The following is a 25,514-nucleotide window of genomic DNA, read 5'->3' as shown; positions in this document are numbered from 1 at the left end:
TTAAATTATTTTCTTCCATAAATGATTTTTGCAAAACTAACGCCGAATATTCAATATTTTCAATAACATTGCCAGGGTAGCATTAACGGAGGGACTGGATTCAGTCACAGTTAATCCTTCCATACATATGTAAATATGTATAGGCTGGTCCATACAGTGGACCATGTTATTGGACAGTGAGAGTTCACATGTTGATTTTTGTTTATTTATTTAAATTTTATTTTTAGAAAACCTTATACATACATATGTGGCCAAACTGAACTTTACACATAAGCTCTGGCAACGCTTCAAGCTAGCAAACTCTTTTTCATCTAAATATCTTCATTTTTGACATTTTACATTGATAATGTTAACGTTATGTGTTTATCATAAAAATTTTGTTTTGTTAATTATCAGAAAAATATGTCAACAACAATTTTATTTCTGCAGCAACCAAAAAATTTAATAAACAGGCAAATTTCATTATTTGATGGAATTGCGGGAACAATAGTAGTAGAGTCAATTTTAGATATAAGATGTGCCCACCAGCTAAGCGTAAATGATGTCTTTAAAAATGAAGAAACTAAAAACTATTTTTTCCACTCGTTGAACCCGAATCCGAAGTCCGTTAACCTCCATAATGTCTGGTTCGCGATCACATGAGGGTCAAATTGGAAAAAAAGTTTATTAAAAAAAAATAAAAATAAAATATCCCTTGTCTTCATGTCCTTTGATTCTTAAAGGTTTACTAGAGGTCATGCCAAGGTCATTTCAATATCAAATTCAGAAGAATTGTATTGAATTTTCAGGTTTATTCAATCCTGACGATATGGAGGCAAAAAGGCCACGGATTTGCATTCAGGCCATCGAGTAACTTAGGGATATAGAGGTTTGGTTCATTATGCATAAACTTTTTTTGTGTAAACCTGTGTAATTATTTTTTGTTTCGCTTTTTGTTTTTTGAGTATTATCTTCCATATAACAATTTCTATACTCGACTTTGTTTTGAAAATTCTCATTAAAAATTATGAAATTTTGGTGGAAATTCAGTGGCGAAAATATAAATAGGGCAGAGACATTTTAGCATTCTTCTTCTTGCATTCTTTGTCTATATATATTCTTTGCCTATATACCTTTCGTTTATTTATGTTTATTATTTTTTTTATGAAAGTGTAGCTCATTATCCGTACCGTAAAAAAATTAGGCAAAGTTTCATCCAAATTTTTAGCTTTTTAATTAAATGTCTTAACAAAATTTTGAGTATGCAGTTTGTTAGGCAATTCACAATAATCTGCAAAAGGTAGTGCCAGTTGCAATCATTGCTAGAATGAAATGTTTTAGTGTGCTTTCGAACAAAATTTTTCTAGCAGAGCCGCTGGATCTTGATAACAAAATCTCGGTTTTAGTATTTTTTAACCATCTTTTTCTAATAGAACACGCCAGAATTTTGCTTACATACAGATTTCTTCGCAAATCCACTTTTGGAGAGCAAGTGATTGATATAAAAATATCTCTAATACTTGGGCTTGCCAAAATAAGAACTTTTATAGTGTGCTTAAACAAATTTTAACGAATAATTAACCAAGCAGGACAAAGCCTTTCACAGTTTTTGGTGGAAAATACATCAACCAGATATGGGCAATTTCACAGTGTATTAAAATATTTAAAACAAAAATTTAATTTAAATATTTGTGGCGAAAAATGTTCGTTTAATTTTTAGCTCCATTCGATACTTTGCATTTTGATATACTCGTACAAGAATTATGATTGGTTGTTGTTATTAGTACTCTCGCAAGTAACAAAAATAAATGCATGCATTTCGATGCAAAGGATATAAGCTGTGGCAACATCTGCATACATTTGTGCATACTTATAAACACGACTAAATATCCTCCATTTTTTTTTCAATTTATTAAAGCTATGCTTGGCCAGCACGGCAGAAAAAATAATAAAACTAAAACAAAATGGACGTAAGGCTCCGAAGATATAAAAATGCAAATTTTTAGTAAAAATAATTACATATGTACATACATATATCATTTCTGTACATATTTACATACATACGTATTTCCGTGTTGGCAAACGAAATAATTGCCGAAAATTCTCATTTGTTTTATATACACACACCCACTGCGCTAACAAAAAAAGGCGTATGTATGTATGTATATATACATAGGGAGCTTTGCATAGTATAAAGTTACATATGTATGTATGTGTATACATAAAAATTACATTATATATACTTATACATATACTACATTTTAATGATATGTATGTACCTTAAAATAGGTATTAGTAAAAGTATAAAGCAACTCCAATACACAGAGTCGAATGCGGGTAAATATGCGCGCGCATACGTATGTATTTATGTATATGCATATGTGCGTATGTATGTACATAGGCAACTGCATTTCCCCATCTTCTCCAGTTGTGGTGAAAATAGAAGCACGTTTGCAATTGTGGTAGTCCAAGGGATGTCAAGGAGAAAATACTTATTTATGTACATACATATATGTACTTAGGTGACCAGAAGCACAAATGAAAATGTGTTTTAAATATTAAATTTTATTATAAAAACTAGTAAATACTCGGCGTGCTTCAAGGCGTGTATTGTAATACATACATACTTTTTTCATTAATTTTATCAGATTAATTGATCAGGTGGCAACTCTCCTCAAAACTATTTTCTTTCGGTAATAAACTTTTCTAAACCTCTTAAGTTTGATACCCATATTGCAATATTAGACTTATCTTATCAATTATATTAAATTACAATTTTCAAACAAGTGGCAACTCTGTAATTTTTTTCTTTCTATCTTTTAAGTTCGACCTCTACCAATATATAGATGAAAACTGCATTCAATTCCATGCATTACTTTTCGAGTGAAGCGCATACTAACATACAGACAGACAAAAATTCTAAAAGTGTTGATTTGGCATCTGTTGCTCTAATAGAGACCCCCCATATTAATTCTTCTTTAAAGTCTCTAATGTACAGATATCGGCCTGTTACAATTTTATTTTACGTATAGATAATAACTCGAGAAAAACATCCCTAAGTTTTTACAGACTACGAGTACGAAATTCCCGACATGGAAGTTTTCTCATTTCTAAATGTTACCAGAGTTTGCCAAAATTCACTTTAAACTACATACTACCAAAGTACAAAAACAGTAATACTGGAGTAGATACATTTATTGAATTCACCACAATTGTCCATAGGTAAAAAAGTATTTCCCCTGGATATACATACGTACATATGTATATATGTACATACATATAGCGCATCATTCATATCCACTCTGAGAACGCGAACGCGCAGACTGCGCAGGTTATGTACATACATATGTACTATGTAGGAATGTATGTGTTTAGGTGCATAAATATGCACTGTTGCCAACTTGGTGCTTTTGGCTCTAAATTTAGCGCTTTTTTCAGTTTGGTGCTTGGTGCTTTTTTTAGTTTGAAGACACCAAATCTGTAAGTCTTAAGAAAATCGAAGCTAAATTAATAGCAATCGTAAATATTTTAGCAACCTTAGAAAAATGGAAACATAGTCATGGCACAAGGACACTCGTAAGCGAGAATATGTTTGCCAACAAAATTTTGACACACAAAAAATGTTTCCCACTATGCGCTCAAATAAGGCGCATTACAAAAGGAAATCAAATTTTTTTTCTTTATGTTTCAGATGTCGAGCAGTCGGAAAGAAAAGTTCTTTATCTTCCTTTAGTTCACGAGATCCTAAGAGACTGCAGTGTAGATTTCAACTACCGCACTTACAGGCATGTTCTGCAAATCGTACATGCCAAATTTTTGCCTCTTTGTTATTAATCCTTCGAAAGAGATTTTGTAAATCGCACCGATTTGAAAACGTACGATTTGCAGATTATTCCTGTTAGTTCATGAAACTTCATTTTTTTTTTTTTGCTTTCGTTTGACAGGAATTGTAGAAAAAAAACTATGTAAAAGGAAGGAAAATTTAACATATAAATAGTTAGGAAAAAATATTATAAATTTTTCTTAAATCTACGCGAAGCGGCAACGCCGGTTACAGCTGCAAATTAGAAAATAAGAACAAGAATATTGTCGACGTAAATATATGAATTTATGGAAAACAGAAAAAGATCGACCGTCGAAAATGAAACATTGATTTTTCTTAATTTATTTCGGCATCTCTACAAAAAAAAAATTGTATGCATGTAAAGTCCATTACATACACCGATAAAAATTTGGTGCTCTTTTCGAGAAAAAACGCGATTTTTCTTGGGTTTTAGTGCGTTTTCAAATTCAAAACTTGGCAACACTGTAAATATGGATATTGTACATACATATGTATGTGTACAACTATGATTTTTGGGTAACCACATTCAGATATACGTACATATTAGAGTGGACCGCTTTTTTGGAATTTTGAGTGGTAATAGCAAAAATACGGCTCATTACGTTAAAAAAAAAAACTGTGCGCTAGATTAAAAATTTTGGTCAATATCTTAGGCTCGCCCAAGTCCATCAAATTTCAATGTGCTCAAAAAATTAAATTGATATTGACCAAAAATTTTCATCTTTCACACAGATTTTTTTTAGAGCATAATGAACCATATTTTTGCTATTACCAATCAAAATTGTAAAATAGCGGATTTTCGGCCCACGCTAATACATATGTATGTATGCACCTAAGCAAATACATATGTACATTGCTCCCCATTTCCGAGTACGCTCCCACACACATACATACACGTATACATACATACATACGTACGGCCCCCCGCCCCCCTTGTATGTACACACTTGAGTTAATCAAACATGTCTGCTGTAATTTATTTAACCACGACGCCATCTTTTATTCTCTAAGTCAGCGAAATTGCCTCGCCCGCCTCCTTTGTGAGCGACCATCGCAGCAAAATACATAGCAGCACCTTCCGTTTCTTGTTTTGGTTTCTTGCGTTGCTTCATGCTTTCTTTATCCCACACATTAACAATAAAATAATGTTTTATGTCTTCATTTTTACACGAAAATGGAATAAAACAAAATTATCTACATAAATCATTTATGAAAATTAAACAAACACACACAAAACACATATCTGCATACATACATGCTTTGAAGGAAGGGGCACGTATACGCTCGGCGGGTATGTATGTATGTTTGAAAGGGCAAATTTCAAACGAAAAAATGGGCGCGGCTCAATTATTAACCCCGTAAACAAAAGATCCGCTATTCTTGCTTTAGCCGGCACAGACATTGCTGCTGCTTCACTATTTATTTGGTTTTTTTTTTTGCCGTTATTGTAGCATATTTCCAGGCGCAAAAGCCAGTTGTGTCGAGTGTCTGCAAAATACATACTCTTGTTTCCTAGATACGTATGTATGTATGTATGTAAATATGTACGCTTGTTTGCGAGTGTAAGTAGTTATGAGTGCATGCCTATAAGATTGTTGTAGGGTCATAACTTACATGGCATTGATATTTTTCGCCGGCGCAAAGATGAACCACAATTCGCAGTCAGCATATATATCAGTACATATGTATATGTATGTATATGCATTTGTATAAATACACAAGTGTGAACGTGTCAAAACTGCGCCAATTGAATTTTTCATGGCTTTATGTTCAGCTATTTAACACGAATCATTTTGCACACCTGTCTCATAAATCGGCCCTCAATGAAATTCACGTTGATCGGATTTTAGAATTTCGCTTTTGCTTTTACTGTTATGTGATTTGCTGTTTGCAATTGTTGTAGTGTGGATATGTGCTGGAATGTACATACATACATATGAACATATAAATGTATAGTACTGCCGCTGCAGGAAGCTGGATTGTGATTGCTAACAAATATTGACACAATCGATTAGTGTGCCAATATGACTTTGAACCTGGTTCAGGGTAAAGATTTGACATGAATCAGCGTACTTGCGTGCATACATACATACATACGAATATCTACATTAGACTGCATCACCCAAAAAAAGTTGCGGTTTTTTCGCCGAGATTACAATATTTATTATATTTTAAGACGTGAGATGGCCCAATTTGAAAATACCTCCAAAAATGGAATTTTTTATGAATAAAAATAGTTTCTTAAAGAACTTTTTGAAAAAAGTCCCCCCAGATGACAAAACAGATTAAGCTTAAAAAACCTGCATACAAATATTTAAAAGTCTTTTCTACGGAATCGTAATAATGAGATTTTTGATGCTGTTTTTTAATATTTTTCAAAGATTGATTTACGAAAAACTTGAGTAACTGCGCCAAAACTATTCTGATTTAGACTGATGGGATTTCAGTGAAAAGTTATTTTCTCACTATTTTTATTTATTTGCAACAAAAGTCAATCGCGTCCCAGTTTTTTTTTTGAAATACCAACATATCTTAAATAATTCAACTTTGAATGACGTGCGTTCATCCTAACTTTCTCTTTCATCCTTTATTAGCAAAGAAATGAAAAGGGTGAGAAAATACCTTTCCAATGATAACTCACAAGTCTAAATCGCAAGAGTTTAGGTTCAGTTATTCAAGTTTCTCTTATACCAATGTTTGAAAAAGTTAAAAAAATAGCATCGAAAATCTCATTATTACGATTCCGTTAAACATTTAAAAAAATTTTTTTTTTAATATTTTTATGCAAATTTTTTGAGCTTAAACCGTTTTGACCTTTGACGGGATTTCTTCAAAAAACATCTTTAAAAAACAATTTTGATTCATAAAATACTCCATTTTTGGACGTCTTAGAATATAATAGATTTTATTATTCCAATGGAAACACAGAACTGATTTTTTTTTAGTATGAGTAGTGATGCAGTCTAATGTACCTATGTATGTGCATGTGCAACGATATCTACATATCGTCGTTTAGGTTCAAAACCGCGTATCGTGATTCTGCAAAGCCGCGTAACTGACATTGGCTGCCGAAAATTGGATTTTCTCACACGAGCTCTTGGCTCAATCCTTATCCATTCGTCCTGCAATATACTAGGCAGATATGCGATTGCTTTATAAAAACGAGAACCATTTTGAAATATGAGTGTTTTTACCCTCTAGAAAATAATTTCTACAACTTCACGCACGCGGTTTTGCATTTTGTTGATACGCGGTTTTGCACTTTAAACGACGATATGGATTTTTTACTCGTTCCTAAGCACATACCGATTTGTTTGTAAACACGTAGTCTTAAATGGAACTTTTACTTTGGGCTAAGTAATGGCATAATTTCGCCTATGATATCGATGATGCCTGTGGATTCTCCCTTGACGGACCTCTTCCAAGATTTGTTGTAGACAAATCCTTCTTATTGAAGGATATTGCAGGACCGATCAGGTAGCCAGTAAAGATACCAGTGCTGCAAGTTAAGGATTAGATGAATTCCAGAGGCGAATTTGTCATGGTGAAATGAGGGCACTTGTATAACAAGTAGACTACTATGACCGCAAATTGATAAGAAAAAAACGGAAGAGGTGCTCAGCCTCTCACGACAGGACATTTCGATGGTCAGGGCTTGTCTAACCGGTCATTGGTAGGCATGCTACGAGATTACGAATATTCTCCCATGAATATTGCAGAAGTTGCAAAGATGAGGAAGAAGAAGAAACTGTTGAGCACTTCTTCTGGAGCTACCCCGGTTTAGCTAAGAGCAGAGCGGGCTTTTTAGGTAGGCACTTTTTAGCTCTCTTACTGAACTATCCGGCGTAGGAATGAAACCAATCCTACGCTTCATAAGAGCTTCAGCATGGTTCTATGGAGAATATTCACAGAGGTTCCCATGTTTCACAGCGGTATCATAAAGGACATGCAAGGTCTAAGTGAGTTGGTCATTTTAACTGACAGCCGCAAACGGTGACGAGCCGATTTCCCACGCTATTAAATTATAAATGCATAGCTTATAATGCGCCTAATCATAAAGGTTTAAAGGGCTTCATATTTTTTTCCAAAGCTATGTTTGTTATTGCCAGAACTCTTTTAAGGCTTTCGAGGTCCTTTGTTCAATGTGAGACTTCTAAAAAAGTTTACAATCCAGGATTCCACCCGAATACTTCACTACAGCAGAAATTTAAATTTCACTGTTTTGCACAGTGTTACGTTTCCCCAAAATAAACTTTTTATTTTACATTTTTTCTTAATTAAAAAATTAATTATAGCATCTTCCGTACGCTGCAAAAGTTTTATGTAACCAAATTTACGATTTGACAAAAGTCAGCAAAAAGGTTCAACCACAATTAGGAGAATTTCTAATAAATATGTAACCACAATAAAAAAAAATAAATAGAATCCAAGGAAATCAAAGCAAAGCTTCTTACCGTAAAACGTCTACACCACACGGACAGCCACCGTATATCCTTAATCCTCTTGCCCATGGGCAGACGCAGTATGATGTCGGTATTGTTGTGGGCTTGCAAAATTGGTGGATCGCTGCGGGTGAGAAGAAAAAGGGAGAAAAATAAAGAAATTAGAAAACAATACTTGACGATAACTTTGCGCAGGGTGAAAGGGTGTAAGCGAGGTTTTATAAGCAAACCTAGTGCATACATACATATATGTAGACTCGATACGCACATACATACATATTTATGAATGTATACACACATCCAAGGGATTGCACAAAAATAAAATGATTTTGAGTGAATACGTGCCCATACTATGACTCACGAGATTTTCAATACACATTTCAAATTGTAAAAAAGTAGCTGTGTATTTACCTACAGCAGGGTGGTCCTAAAAAAATCAATAACTAAATTTTGTATGAGACATGCCTTTACTTTGCTCTACGTTCTAAACAAAACCCCAAAATTGAAAACAATTGTTTAGAAGTCATTTCGAGTGTTTGAAAAATTTACATTTTCTTTTTACAACGCCAAAATGGACCAATTTTTATTTGAAATCTGATAAATTTTACATGTTACAACGTGCGACAGTAAATTCTACACACAAAAAAAAATTAATATATTCCCGAAACCATGGGCAAAATATAGTAAAACCGCCGTTTCAATTTTTCACTCTGAGGTCAGGATTTTTTAAAGGACTTTTAAAGGAAATTTCAAAAATAGGATTAATTTAAGAAATTATTAAGAAATTTCAGTGCAATGTAAAATAACAATGTGAGTATCAAACAAACTCCTATAGAATTAAAAAATATTAAATTTTTCGGTGCATATAGACGAATGGGTATGGAAAATTTGCTTTTAGAATTTTATCCTTGAATATTAAGAAAATTGCTACACTTATTTTTGAAAAATTATATATTAAGGAGTAACATACACACGACCACATTCTCGAGTTTCGTTCTACTAACTTTATTAACTTAAAGAAATAAAAGTAATTAAAAAGCGCATTTTCAATACTTTTTCGTCCTTATATACCAAAAACTTTATTGTTTTTCAAAAAATTTCAAAATTTTAAAGTCCTTTTAATTAATCATATCTTTAAAATTTCAAAGTCCTTAAAAAAGTCTTAACGTCAGAGTGAAAAACTAAAAACGCATCTTTACTATACTTGGCCCATTATTTCGCAAGTATATTGATTGTTTCGTGTGTTTTGAAATTTTTTTGTTTTTTTGTTATTTAAACTTATTCATATATGTATGTACATATAAGTTTCTAAATTCGATTTTTTGTTTATTTAAAATTTTCTCAAACCATTGTAGCAATAATTAAAAATTGTTTTAAACTTTTGAAAATTTCATGGCTTTCTTTATTTGGTACGTAGAACAAATTAAAGAGGTGCCCCATGATGTTTCTCTTTTAAGGACCACCCTAATCTACAACTACTCTTTATGCAATTCATTCATTGGATAAGTGGTTAGCATTGCCAATGGCATTTCATTTATTGGTCATAAATTCCGACTATAATTTAAATTATTTACTATATAAGTGAATTTGCACACCTCGTAACTTTTTGATATTGATTAGTAATGCAGCTTGGAATATTTGCAACTTTCAAAAATACTCACTCAAAATTCAAGGCCGTCGCAGTAAATCAAATGATTACAATTCCACGTGATTACGGTTGCAATGTTATACATCTGTGCATAGTTATTTACATAATTATATACATATGTACATACCTACAATAGGAGCTAATGAATTTGTTGTTTATTTTTGAAAATAATTTGTTGTTACTTTTTAATAAAACTAGCGATATTTATATATGGCACTTTGAGATCAAGAGTAGCCTAACTGACAAAAAAAATTATAATGAGGCACAGCTAACTAAAATCGAAACATTAATAGTCCAAAGCACACCCTTTTAGTTTTATGTATATTACTGTAATAGGTAGCATTATGTAGATGCAATGAACTTTGCCGTAAAGGGCATTGTTTCTTATTTATAGATCCTTCTTTCTCATCCCTGCAGGGAAAGCTACTAGATGTGAACTAGAATTCTACCAGTTTGCATTTCAGCCCAACTAGTTCACGTTCTATCCTTTTTCAATGTTAGCGACTGGTATTTTTAACATTGCGATGTCCTACGAGATGTCAATTGTCAGGCTATGCATCAGCATCTACTAGTAGAAATACTAGTAGCATCATACCAGTTGATGAGATAGTCTGCCAATTCATCCCCCATGAAAAGCATTAGTATGCCTTTTTGCTCACGGCGCTCCAACAAAAAATTTTTTTTATTTTATTTTTTTTTATAATATTTCTTTTATTTATATTTTATATTTTATTTGAGTGTTTTTTTGTTATTCTTAAATTTAATTTAAAAAAACATTTTTTTTTGTAATCTCATTTTTTTATGGCACAAGTATTTTTTCCCACATATTTGTTTCTTTTTTTTTGTAATGCAACCAATTTTTAAGTTTGTTATTTATATTTAAATTGAAATAATTATTCCTACTTACATTAATCTAACTTTAAAAATCTTAACCACCTCCAAGCGGCCTCGAACCTGCGATCCCAGAACCAGAACCAGTAGTCTTCGCGTGACGCCACAGCCGACATTTGTAAGAAAAGCAATTAATTGCGTTTTATTTTAGGCTTTGGCAATTCAAAGGCAGATGTCGCTGAACGCTTAAGTTCTTCGAAAATGTCGACTGGTAGGCACATACTAGTTTATGAACTAGTATTTTTTCTAACTGGTTTGGGTTTTTACTGCAGGGATATATTACTCAAAACAAATTGTTTGTGGATAGGCTACTCTGACTCTCATCGTCTCATATGAACTATGCATACATATGAACAGTATGTATAGTATGCATAGTATAGTAATGTGTGTATAATAGGGTGGTCCAAAAAAACTTAAAATCCGAATTTTAATGCTCGCATACCCTTGAATTGTTCTATACCGAAAAAACATACCCCTGTTTTTTATTTATTTTGAAATCAAATAATTCTTAGGGGTCGCTCAAAGCGCTCAAAATTTTCCATGCATTTTATATGGGGTAAAACAGTTTTTCGTAGAAATGGTGCGCAAATCTTTACAGTAAATATTTTTCGATCGGAGAACTCTGTTTCGCTTTAGGAGACTTCCAGTAGTAATATCTAATTTTATATTTAACCATTTTTTAAGATTACCTATTTTTTGTAGGTCTTCCAAAACACCCAAAAAATGCAATGGAGGGACCCATAAAAATTTGATAGTATTAAATTATGGTTAAATAAACAATTGGGTAGTATTCCCTGAAGTTTTCTGAAGAGAAACAGAGTTTTCCAATCGAAAAATATTGATTTTCAAGAATCCAATATCATTTCCACAAAAACTTGTTTTTCCCCATATAAAATACAGCGAAACTTTGACGCCTGATGATTTCGAAAAAAAAAAGCTGTGGTAAGTTTATTTTATATATAGAACAATGCTAGGGGTGCGAGCAGTAAAATTCCAACTTAAATTTTTCACGTGCATTTTTGGACCTTCCCCCCCCCCCTAATGTAGCATACATACATGGTATAGAAAGTTGCTTGCAAAAACAATTCTAAATTCCTTATGTAGGTTAAGAATGTTTTAATCCTTTGGCTGCTTGTAGATGCCACTCCTCCTTACTAAGTCAAGGTTTTGCTCATTAGTGACGACCTCTACTATCTCATAATAAATAAATATATGTATAGTACATATGAATATTATGGCTACATACATACGTACATGTCTTTGTATACATACATATAAATCATAATTGATATAGTGCTCAATAGTGCTATCATTATTGCTTGTCAGAAATGAGGTCTAGAATAATATAAAGTAAAATATGTGCTTAGGTGGCAATGAGATATAAATACATATCTATTAAAAGTACAAATTAGTGAGCATGGGAAAATATGTCTTACAACTCATTCTAAAAAAAGTGTAACACTTTCATTTAAAATTAAAAGCGAAGTGAACGCTATGCTATGTATTAAATTTATGACACTTATTCTGCCATGAGTTAGCGCTGTCAAATTTACATGCTCTTTTCTCAGCAGGTTGCGCTCTGATCCGGCACAGGTGCTGCCTTTTCTGCCTTCAAATAAACGTGAGGGTGAGCGTTGCACGGTTGATTCTCTACGCTCTCCCCCCTCCCTTTGAAGTCATTTGAAAGGTCAAGGAAATGTTTTTATCCAACGATTCTATTTTTCCTGAATTCCCTATCTCAAATGCCTTAAAAAGTTATTGATATTTTTTTGCTAGCTGTTCTCGTTCTCCAGATATTAAGAATTAGTCACGACAATAAGTTCAATTTCCACACTGTGTGGCATTAGTCGAGAGTGAAGTAAACTCCTTGGTCGATTCTCGCATCGTGAATGTCGCTCATCGGAGACAGCCTTCTTAAAATAGCATACAAGGTCTTATCGCCCATCGTCAACGAACTGATTGGGGTTTTATCGAGGGCCCAGATATTCACCATACGCCAAATCGGAATACGGAAAAAGCGTGCGAGATTAAGAGAGACATTTTCCGAAGCGGTCGATACCAAGCGACATTTCAGACACGGAGACTCTGTAGCCGTAATTTTTTCTGTTGTAGAACGCATCTAAAAAACCCATAGCTAGTTCAGGTTCTCTATTAATTTTCTTGCTTTAGCGTACGCACTTATCAAATAAATAAACATCACTCTTTTGGCTATCAATTCGATTACTTGAATGAAACTAAATACATATCTTGTGTTTGGGTATGTCTCAATTTCAAATACACAAATTCAGTCAAAGTCAAATACGGCACTTGCAATTTCGCCAATATATACAACGTACATACAAACATAATATTTACAACCATTTGCAGAATCGATTTTCCAGCTATTCGACCCATAATTTCCCAACAGACCAACTGACAAACAGCAACAAATCCAAATACCCAACGAGGCAGAATCAGCATTGATGAGTGCAACTATTCAAATATTACATCGTAATTCGATGTATGGATTTCCCGATTTAACTGCTTAATATTGACGCTCATGTGTACACTAGTACACCTACGGTGACTAGGAGACTGAAGCTCTTGAGGTCAGGTGGGCACTTAGACAGTTAGGGCATTAACTAACTGTATGTATGTATGTACATTGAGGTATATATGCATGTATGTGCATATTTTCAAAATAATCACAACTCAAAATAATACAATTGTCAGAAAATGCGAAAAACGAATTCTTAGCACATGATAATCATATAGGCAAGGGCGACTTTACCTTAGGTGTTTTTTTTTTAACAAATCATAACAAAAATTTGTTCCAGCTTTTGCAGAAAGGTAAATAAAAGCTCTGCATACATTTTTAGCGCATAATCTGAAAAATGCCAAATTTTGAGTTGTGACCTTTTTGAAGACGGTGTGCGATATGGCAAGCGTAGGAGTAAGAATTTTAGACTTCAAAATAGCACAATAAAACGCACATATGTACATACATATGTTTTTTTTTTACACACTCGCACAGAGATATGCCGCACATTGTATGGCAACATGCGGATTTCGACATAGACTTGGATTTGAATATTTGGAACAAGTGCCAAGGTAAATTCTGAAGTAGCTAAGACTAATCACATCATGCCCTGCTCCCATGTAATACATATGTGCATGTGTTTGAGCACAGCTGTACATACATACATACATTGTATACATATGTATAACAGATGTGCCTGCAAATCTTTAGCCCATCATTGCCCATCGACATTAGACACGGCTGAGTACTTAATTTCACCCTTGAAATGAGGTTGGCAATACAAGGTGGAGGAGAGGCAACGTTGAGTGTGTGGGTTGATTGTTCGTGTGAATCTCGGATGCACGCATGCCGGCAATGAACGCGCAAACACACTACTAGATACGCTAAATCGCGTGGATGCATATATGTAAATATGTTTGTGCATGTGAGTGGCTATCAGTGATCGGACTCCTACCACATTGTGGTAGATCTTCCACTTTTTTGAGCATCTACCACATCTGCCACTCAAAGTCTGAAATCTACCACATATTCGCGTTTTTGATTATTTTTATTTTTGCTCGACATAATTTTCTTAACTTTAAGAGCAAAAAGTGTCCAACACCAAACACTATATGGTAACAAGAATGATGTAATACAAGATTACGCATTCCCGGCGACGATAAAATTTCTCAAGTAAAATTAAACAAAGCCGAATGGGAGGTAAAATAAACTGTAAAATAGTAAATTTTCTCAGTAATCAATTTTTCGGCAGGAAACGTGGTTTTAAATAAGCGAAGCGCACATTAGCGCGATTCTATCGTTGCGAATACGTTGCGAATTCGGTTGTTAACTTCGAAACCGCAAACGTGCGCACACTGGCGCGATTTTTTTTCGCGTCGAATTCCGATGTACAATTCACTCAATCTTCCCTTTGTTCGTGTATTTTTGCACTCGGCGTGTCCAAATCGTACAAAATAGTATTATTACGAACGCGTTCTATTAGTTTGTGTACACCACACGTTTTTTTTTTGTTCTTTACTTTCTTCCTCTTCTCGCGTCAAAAGAGGGGAACATTGAATGTTCGAAAAATTCGCTGCGACGGAATCGTGCAAGCTAATTAAAATATATGGGTAGCATTGTTGTAATTTATAGCTCTGCGGATTCGCAACGTATGAATCGCGCTAATGTGCGCATCGCTTTATTGTGTTAAATTGCAAAATATATGACTTATAAAAAGCATTAATAGCGAAAATGTTAGAAACCCGTTAATTTTTGTGAAAGTATTAGCAATTTTAAGTGCATCTAACGTTTCTGAGGCGTTGTTTACTTTTACTTGAGAATTTTCAAAATCGGCAAATCCCAATTAGCTGTTTCTGGAATGTCCCACATTTCTTCGCTACTTCGTGATGTTATAGATAGAAAAACTGGCAGCACTCCGCAAGCTTGCAGAAATCTTTTAAAATATGTTCGAAAAATATCTTGATATGAAAGGAATTGCTTTACACTATAAAGGAAAAAATTGCCGAAACTCAACGCAATTTTTAGCAACTTCAATCTTGCACTTTATTATGCTAAAAATAAATTTGTTTTAGAGTCTAATTAAAAAGTTTGCAATTTAGGTGAAACCTTGCTGAATTTTTTTAATTTTTGTACAAAGCTTGATCCAAATCCAGAGATCCACAACATTTTTTTTTTTTTTAAATCTACTACATTTTTCCAGATTATACCACACAGAATTTTTTTGAAAGTCCGATCACTGGTGGCTATGTCCTCGTTTATGCGATGACCTGCTAGCTTCGTTTGGACTCAAAGGAAGAATCCTAATGAGGCGACACAAAATTGAACAGCAGTTGTGGTTTGATTTGTCGCTGTTGGTGCATTTTGTTAATGCTTACGTAGTGCAAGTTGGTGCTGAAAGTCTGCAGACCCATTAGGAAATATTTGCTGTATATACTCGGTGAAAAAAAATAAATTGGTGGTTTTTCGCGAAAAATCTATGTATCGCAAAAATCGTTCATACGCCTCTTGCTGTTGGTCTATGTTTGAAATAAAAAAAACTTTGGTTCTTTGTATATATCTTTTCCTCAGAAGTGCTTGTTTTATAGGTACATTCAGCGTTTTTAAGTAAGATGTTATGAAATTTTGGAAGTTTCGTGTTTTATCAAGAGTGGCGGGAAAGCATTTTTATCCCGTCCCGCACGCAAATTTTTGAAGACTTTTCCAATTCCGCCCACCCCAACCGTTTGGAAATCAATACCATGCGTCCCGACATCCTGCGCTCATCTCTAGCTTAGAACTTAGCTTAGCGGAAGCAGAGCAGCTGAGAAGCTGAGCAATTAGCACAAAGAGTTGCCGGTTTCTCAGCTTAAGAAGCTGTTTAGGCCGCCTATATTGCACGACCGGCCAGATGTCCCCTACAACTTTTGCAGAAGAAGCAACTTCAAGTGTGCCCTATCCAGCAATTTCGTCGGCCTTTCAGTTATCTGCTAAGTCGCTGTGTTAAAAAATCTATACGTCACTTACGTTCAAAATTCTTTGGAATATTGCGCATCAGGGTCACTGCGGTATCGTTGAAAGGTCTGACTGGATTAGACATTTTTCGATTACATTTGCGACAACAAAGTAAACACTCTTCTGTAACAAATTTTTAGGAACTTTAAACTTTAAGACATCATGCTAAATAAATTTGTATGCTATTTAGCTCCATTTTATCACTTTCTTATTCCTTTTTGGTTGCAAAACTTTCATTTAGTCTGCAGCATGCTTTATGCAACCGCCCTTGGGACATTCAACGCTTAGCTGCGTACAACTAACAATGCATTTGTTTTCTCCCTTCTAATATTCTTCTTCGATCGAAGCTTTGTCAAAAGGCTTTATTTGATTTCTTATTTGTTGCTAGTAATGATGAAAATTCACTTTCTGCTGTTTTTGGTAATGCGGTTGGGCTTTGCGCGAGAGGATGTGTATTCCCAATTGACACCAAACAGGCCTTGCAGGCAGCAAACATATCGATGTGTGTATTCGTTTCACCAAGCACATACATATGTATTGTGATGTATTTATGTATCGTCTGAATGTTTTTGCATGTGTATATGTTTTCTCATTTTACCACCAGAGTGCATTTATTTTATTTGATTTGATTTCTTTTTCAGACTTGCAATTATTTTGAAAGGCCTTCACTAAGTATTGTGCAAACATATGTGTGTAGGTATGTTTGTACAAGCATTTACCAATATATATTATACATACATACAAACATATTGTATGTATGTACATAAGGGTGGTCCAAAAACAGTAAAGTCGGAATTGTAATGCTCTCACCCCAGGATTGTTCTATATCGAAAAAAGTATTCTCCTGTTTTTTTTTTGTTTTAAAATCAAAAAATATTTAGAAGTCGCTCAAAGCGCTCAACGTTTTCCATGTATTTTTATATGGGAAAATAAAAATTTTTCGTTGAAAAATGGAAAGGGAAAAATTCTTGAAAATCAATATTTTTCGATTGGTTCTCTTCAGGAAACTTTCAATATTAATAGATACCCAATTTTTTATTTATGCATTTTTTAATACTAACAATTTTTTATTTTTGGCGGACCTATAAATTATAGTTGCGATGAAAAAATGGTTAAATAGAGAAACAATTGGGTATTATTATTGAGAATCTCCTGCAGATAAGCAGAGTTTTCCGATAGAAAAATATTGATTTTTAAGAATTCTATACCATTTCTACAAAAAGTGGTTTTCCCCCATATAAAATATGTACGTGCAAAACTTTGACCGCTTTGAGCGACCTCTAAATCTTTTTTGATTTCAAAATAAAAAATAGGGATATATTTTTTTCGATATAAAACAATCCTAGGGGATGAGAGCATAAAAATTCCGACTCAAATTTTTCCACATGCATTTTTGGACTACCCTAATGTACATACATACATACATACGTAGGCTTGCAGGAAAGTACGTTATGCGTAGATTGCGCTTCCAGTCTATTTCTTTTCTTCTTTCTGTGTTTGCTTTATTTGTTTTGCTAGGATATTTTATTGGGTTTTGTGCCAGCAGGATATCCACTCGAACACTTGTTGTTATTATGTACACATATGTGTATGAATGAGTCGTTTTCACACAGTTCCCTCATTTCCTTTTTTTCACAATTGCAACATAAGAAAACCAATATTTGAAGTTCACTGTGTCATTACAGTTGACGTTTATAATATTGCCACTGAAGCTAAACTGAAGATATTGTTGACGTTATTACGCCCACTCATTGTCGTGCCCAACCAGCGCGCGCTTCTGCACGCAATTGTATAAATGTAATCAAGTTTTTTAAAGAACGCTTATAAATATGTAATTTGTGAGTCTATGTGCGTACTACGTATGTACATATGTATATATTGTCTTGTAAACCCAACTGTAGCTTTTTTTTTGTAAAGCATTTCTATAAGTAAGACACCATAAATAAATCGATTTGGCTTAATAAAGCCCGCCTGCAGTTGTGTCTGGTCTAGTAGAGGTGGTTCAATAGACTTAGTACCGAAGAGAAGATAAACAAAACTGTAGAAACAAACGTACTTAGATCCCCACCTGTTCAAAATCAGTGAAATGGCGAAAATTTCCTTCCAAAGCATTTTTTGTAGATACATGTTACTACCTCTACTTCCTATTATCGGTTAGGTGGCAGCCCCATGTGTCAGAGACTCACTTAGATAATTATAAGATTGTCGTTTGTGATACTAAACTACGAATGGCGCCCAACAGTTAATCGGTAAAATGCCACGATCCGATTATGTTATTATTCATCTTCAGGATCCAGCACCCATGTACCTCAGTTTCTTCCTGCCCAGGGCGGGATATTCACAAAGTAACTACTTTTTATTAAGGTTTGTCTTCATTTCTGCAGCTGCAGCATAATTCATTGGACGACAACCCGAGTCTCTACCTAAATTGATGTAACGCGTCAGCAGTAGGGGCTGCAAAACAGCAAAAGTGGAAGGGAAGCGTCATTACTTGTAACGGCGACCATACCAGGTTAAGAGTCTGCGGCATATTACTACAGTTTCCGAGTTACTTGTGACAGAGTTGAGAAATTTTAGAGCTGCCTGGCTGACGTAGCATATACCGTGCATGACCGAAATTTCGACTTGGAAGGCGGCACAGTGGTCCGGTAGATGGACCGACTGTTATACTCCTAATGGTTCCGAGTATACTCTTTTCCAGGAATTTTTATTTTATACCCTTGGTTGTGGGTAGCACGCTATAGACCGTTTTTTGGGGGCAGGCGAAGTCAGTCCAGAATTGAGGTGTGCCCAGCTCACCTCCTCACTCCACCTTGTGGGTTAACACGGATGGTAATGCTGCCGGTGGATACACCCGAAAGATCAGGCCAAGATGCTGTTGAGGGCGCTGTGTATGTCTAGGAATGGTACAAGGCTATATTCCTTGAATAATAGTGATTTTTCGAAATGCGCCATGATTTCATGGAGATAAGTTTTCGTTGACTTTCGCTTTCTATAAGGGTGCTGTGTCCGCGTCTGCCTGTTTGATATGGAACTCTAGCTAGGTAGATAATATTTTTGTAAAAGGTGGCAACCCTAATGAAAAATATTTTCAATTTAAAGTTTTCTTAAAGCTTTTTCGTTCAACTCTCATATCTTAATATTTCATTTAAGTTAAATAAATTCCACTCTTCAAACTGGCGGTAACCCTCTTTAAAAGTTTTCGTTTGGCATTGTGTTAAATATGCATTTCCATTAACTGATGAATTCAATTGAATTTGGTTTTTTAAAACGTGGCAACTCTCCTAAATACAGTTCAGAAATAAATCTTTTTCAAACCGATTCAGATTAAAAAATGTCCTTTAGTAATAAAAAATTAATTTAACCTTTTCAACAGGTGGCAACCTTTTTCCAACACAAAAAATCTAAGTGTTCAAACTAAAGATTTCTTAACATTCTTTATTCGATTTGATGTGAAAATTCCTCTTGATTTTATTTATAAGAATATTTTTAAAATAAATAGGCAATGAATTGTAGTAGATGCATACATATATATTTTTCCATATTTTCTAAGCGAATTTGACTACAAACTTGTTGGTCATGAAATCGAAGCCTCTGGTTACGGACACTTAGGTTACTTCGGTATTTTCTTAAAAGGCAACGACTTAAATCCAAAAATTCTTTGCATTGTTCCTGTGCCGACGAGCAAAATTTGTATGCTTAAAAATACACTCCCCTTTTATTGGCATCCCATTCCACTTAATGCTCAGACCTTCTATCTCCGCTAGCATGGCACCCCTTTTTTATTACATACTCGTACTTGTATTCACAACGGACTTGTTGCATGTCAATAAACTTTATTAAAAAATGCAAATCAACTACTTACTCAAAACAAATTTTTAAACAATAAAATACGCACTTACGTATGTATGTATGTGTGTTCGTATATTGCATCCATAAATATATAAGAACATATTTGTATGCAAACACAAAAAATGTGAGCATAGGCAAATTAATTTTCAAGTGGTTAAAATTTCGTTCACAAAATCACCCCGAAAAAATATGTATGCGGAACACATGTAATTGAGCAGCGACAACTGGTCGATGATGGCATACAAGTACATACATAGATACCGCATGAGGAATGCCAATGAATAATCGGATGGCAAAAACGGCGAACAACGCCAAATGATGACTACTCAATTAAATTTAAATGACAATGGTCTCAGCAATTTGGTCGAGAATATTAATTTTGGGTGGGGTCATTGTGTTTACTGCCTAAAAAGTGGTGATATTGAATATGGGGTAGTTGTTAAAAATATTTTATAAAATGTAAAATTTGGACGTCAAAAGGACTAATCTTTGAAGAAATCCGTTTCAAAGACTATTTAAAAAAGGTATTACAGTAGTCCCCGGTGAATTGAACTTGAAATATTACAAAATTTTTTTGTTCAGTTAACACCTATTTTTCAATCAAGATAAACATATGTGCATATATTGAATTTACTTTAAATAGAGACGGTATTCTTATCCTTTTCGATTGCATTTTTATGTACATATATACGTAGATATGTACATATGTATGTAGGTACATCTCTTTGACGAATACATTAAGCGAGATACATAATTTTGTTTACTTTCATTCTGACGTTGCAAGGGTCGAAACAAGTTTTGAACAAGTTTCTTTGCTGCATTTCAAACTCATTTGAATTCAAAAGAACTCGAAGAACTCAAATTTAATTATCTTTAAGTAATTTTGTCATTCGCAAGTGCAAGTCAAATGCGTCTGCAGATGAGAGAACCCATTGTCAGGGGAGACTATGAAGTGTGACTATGAAGTGGGAACGTGTCAGTCAAACACATACAAAAATACACAATTTACACATACATACATATGTACATAGATTTCAGCAAATAATTGGAGGGTGCACAAAATGGGTGTGAAAGTGTGAAAGACGACAAATGCACTGCGTCAGTGGTGATTAGGATAATGACTGATGAATCGTTAATGAGTGCTGAGTTGCTTGCTTTACATGTCCGCTAAATGCATTACTGATACGAGTAGAATGAAGTAAATGCGCTAATTATTTGTCGGAGCAGGTCTGGAGGAGAAGTGAGTCGACAACTTCTTCTTTAATGACCGAAGTTATCAAATATAAAAAAAAAATATATATATAAAAAATACGCGAATGTAAAGAAAAATTACTTTTAAAAGGTTGAAATAAATTTGACGCTAGAAATATTTTTTGATACTTTAAAAACTGAAATGGTCTTGGTAATTAAAAACGGCACTTTATTCTTAACCCATCAAGGGCCGTTTTCTCAAATAATCTTTAACTTTAAAGGTCACTTTATATTTAAAGGTTGAATTAAAATTTATAGTTGTGTCTAAAGTAATTGAATCTAGTTTTTGCTCATTTAAAATCTGAACACTCATTTTTGTGGTACATGATTTAATGAGAAAAAGTGGCAACATTGATTTTTCGCGAATACAGTTGCTAGCTGCGTAATCAGTGATCGCCGATCGAGATTTCATTTATTATTTTACATTATTTGGAAAGAGAAAAGTTGCACAAGTTGAACACCGATGTAATCAACTATATATAACTATATACACAAACAAATTTTCGTTTATGATTAAAATAATTCAAGTTTCTGTATTGAATTTTTTGTTTAAAATGTGTTTACCCTTTTCAGTAGGGTTTTTTGCACATCATCTTCTCTGTCCGAATTGGTCGTGATAGATACGGATCTAACTAAGCGACTGGAACACGGAAGCATACGATTTCGAACTTGCGTAAATGTACATTTGCTAAATGCGATAGCATGAAGGCAGTTCGAAAAAATATATTCGAAAGTGCTAAATTTTGTTCTTGAACAGTTTTTTGAGATAAGGCGTTTTCGCACTGGCTGGCGAGATAGGTCGATCTTCCACTCATCAGTCGAAATGCTATTTACAAGCAATTACAAATTTAGATTTCATGCGAAACTTGTAAATTTTTTATGGATATTAAAACATTTATTTTTATCATTTAAATACTGCTTGTGCCGGCATTTGAACCGGCAACACACGGAATTATTGTCGACATCTCTACATACGCGGCTACGGCAGTCAAAAACTCTTTTCTTTTTAAAATCATATTTTTCATGTGTGACAATGAAATCAGTTCCACACGTGTGCAAATCAGTTCCCCTCATGTGGAAATCGTAGAGCTTTATGATTTTATAAATATTGACACAGAATGCTATGGGAGCTTTTACTTGATAAAAATCTTGCTAAAATGTCTTTACAAATAATTTATCAAGAAAACACAGAATTCGGCGGTAAAAATGTTTAATTTATCAAGTGAAAGTTTAATTTATTACATCCAATTACTATGGTTTTTCATCACAGAGCTTTACTCTTGTGACATATGGAATGGTACTGAGCGTATAAATCCATGGACTGCCATTCCCTGCACAGTTATCCAAATGAAGTAGATCACGTTGACCGATTTTATGCCGAATAACAGTTTAAGGTAGTCCCAAGTTCTAGCTGGAAGGTAGCAGAGTTTGATACTCCGCATCTCCTCCGAATATGAGCTTTACCTTAAAAAGCTTCCTTTTGATTGCGATAAGTAGTACAAACATGCTTCGTAACACGTTGATGACCGCGGTGAAATTAGTTCTCATCACGCAGGTGATAAACTTAGACCGTGAGGATTTCATCTCAGTTAAATTTTAGAATGAGTTTGGCAATGGTTTCATACTTATTCAGATATTTAACCTCTTTATATGCAGACGTTAATATTTTCACCAAGGCAAAATGGTTCCACTAATTTGTCCCTTTTCTTCTTCTGTGGAAGAAAATGACGTTAGTCTTTTTTGGATTTACATTTAGTCGGTTTTGTCCGCGTCATTTGTAGAAGATTCGACTTTGTTTCTTCGAATCGGTCTCCTATAAGGACGACAATTTCATCTTTGTAGAAGATTCGACTTTGTTTCTTCGAATCGGTCTCCTATAAGGACGACAATTTCCTCTTCACAGCCTGAAATATCGAAATCTTTCTCGCTTAGTAGACCAAATGGATCATCCGTAATGATTGACCATAGCAGATGTTAGACTGACAGAGGTGTCGGGCAAAGCGTGGTCCGAGTTGTCGGGGTTTCTCCATACTTTCTATATGCAGGGCATACGGTTGATCTACCTAGGTGGAGGGGGTTCATTGCGATGCAAGGGCTTTCTTAAGAAAATTGACTGTGATGAGCCTATCCACAATCCTATCCATGAGCTTTACAAGAAAGGGGTTTAGCTTAATAGGACGATATGTCTTGGGTTGCTCTGCTAGTCAACCCCTACTTTGAAGGTACCTTAACCGTCACTCCGTCTCAATATTGCAGTGGTTATTCCCAGGAATGCATTTGACATTGACTGTCTTTTACGCAGCTGTAAAGCTTGGATTACAGTACCTTATGTAGTCTAATTTTAAAATTTCAAAAAATAAATGCACTTTCAAGCTAAACTACTTGCCTTCCAAACACATCTACGGATCTCTCGCTCGCTGTGCAAACTGAACACTCATTTCCTGCTTAAAATACATATCTCCCTTTCGCTATCCAAATGAAATCTGTATAAATCAGCATTAAAATCGAAATGGATATGCCACAGCAGATATGCAGATGAGCAACAGTTCTCCAACCAAGTTTCGTTCAAAACGCCCTCCTGTCCGCTGCGCTGTTAGCAGCTGAGCAACTGCAGCGCGGCGTGTGGCTCACGTTAATCACGCTTACTTCATACTTTTCAAAATTCTAATTTAATTACTTCTGCTCTGTGAATTCATTGTCACGCGGTTGTTTCCCTTTTTTAGCACTTTGCTCTTTTTTTGTTTGTTTTCGTATCAGTGGCGTGAATATAAAAGTACATAACGTGCGGTAGGCGAAGGAAGCGACACTGAACCCAGGCATTGCAAAACCAAAATAAATTCAGCACGGCGCGTTCTAAACTCAACTGGCATGACATAATTACATTGTGTTAAGCCATAACAGTTACGTGGTACAAAGAAGAAATTACGCTTGTCAAATGAGACGCAAAAAAAAACGTCGAAGAGAAGTCGCTTAATGGTGATCAGGGTTGCCACTGACGAAAATAAATGCTTACCATCTATTTTAAAAAAATCTACCAAATCTGGAAAATATCAACCAAAAACTTTTTTAGTTATTTTAATAAAAACTATAGATTTGTTCTTTGTTTAGTTATTTCAATAAAAAAATTATAGTAAGTAATTTTTCTTTAACCAATGATATTGTATTTGAGGTCATATTAATGACATCTGATTGGTTTCCTTCAACTTAAACTTAAAGCAAAAATGATAAATTTAAAGGCAACAACGAAACTCCATCATTTCAAAACACTACAACTGGAGTTATTATAGACAAATACAGTGACTCAAAAAATCGCTTGGTGATTTTTTTTTATAATATTTACAATGTTTTTCAGCTAAAAATTTTGTAATTTTATTTTTGTAAAATAATATTGTTTGCGCTTTAACGAAAATCATAAAAATCAAGGATTTAAGCTATGTATATACCACATTTAGAAGAATTTAACAAATTAGCGCCAAAATTTCGAACTTTTCTCTTTGTATTTTGAAAACATTTTTGGGTTTACAGTTTTTTGTCCATTGAATTTTTGTTTAACCAACAATGTGCACCTGTTGATTTTAATTTTTTTGCCACCGGACTTTTGTGCATTTTTTTCTTTTTTAATTTAAAAACTGCCATTTATAAAACCGGCGTTTTAAATTTTTTTGCGAACAATCATAGTGCGTAATTACGTGCCTTTTCATTTTTTATTTTTATTTTAAGAATCATTTAAAATATTTAGGCAATCAAAAGCTCCTCAAGATTCCAGCAAAATGAGTTTTGAATAGAACACGATATACTCGCCTTTTATCGAAAGCGTTAGAAAAATAATACAATTAAGTAGATTATACTTTTAGAAAGAAATTTAAAATAAAAAGATAATTACAAAAAATAAAGCGAGAACGAAAAGTTTTAAAGTTCAATAAAAATACTTTAACAAAAATCTACCAAAATGAGAAAAAATTTACCTTCTTACCAACCCGAATGTTTTCTGCCAATTTTGGTAATAATTTACCAAAGTGGCAACCCTGATGGTGATACTCGAAAGGACCAATCGACCGAGGTGTACCGGGCCGGAGTAACAATTGTGCCAAGCCAAGA

The 25,514-nt window shown here is 34.2% G+C and overlaps 1 protein-coding gene across 2 annotated transcripts in view; it reads right to left on the bottom strand.

Annotated features, from left to right (window-relative positions):
* LOC108364805 (protein Skeletor, isoforms B/C) overlaps positions 1 to 25,514 on the bottom strand; it is an 86,951-nt gene that overhangs the window by 5,814 nt on the left and 55,623 nt on the right. For both annotated transcript variants that reach the window (XM_017618652.1, XM_017618651.1), the window contains one exon: positions 8,278 to 8,389. In XM_017618652.1, the coding sequence (XP_017474141.1) occupies positions 8,278 to 8,389 (112 nt within the window). The remainder of the gene's footprint in view (positions 1 to 8,277; positions 8,390 to 25,514) is intronic.

Source organism: Rhagoletis zephyria, unplaced genomic scaffold, assembly GCF_001687245.7.
Source record: "Rhagoletis zephyria isolate East Lansing unplaced genomic scaffold, Rhagoletis_zephyria_1.1 Rzeph_scaffold_01676, whole genome shotgun sequence".
Classification (NCBI taxonomy): domain Eukaryota; kingdom Metazoa; phylum Arthropoda; class Insecta; order Diptera; family Tephritidae; genus Rhagoletis; species Rhagoletis zephyria.
The sequence above is the reverse complement of the archived record's forward strand: the minus strand, read 5'-3'. Positions and strand labels throughout refer to the sequence as shown.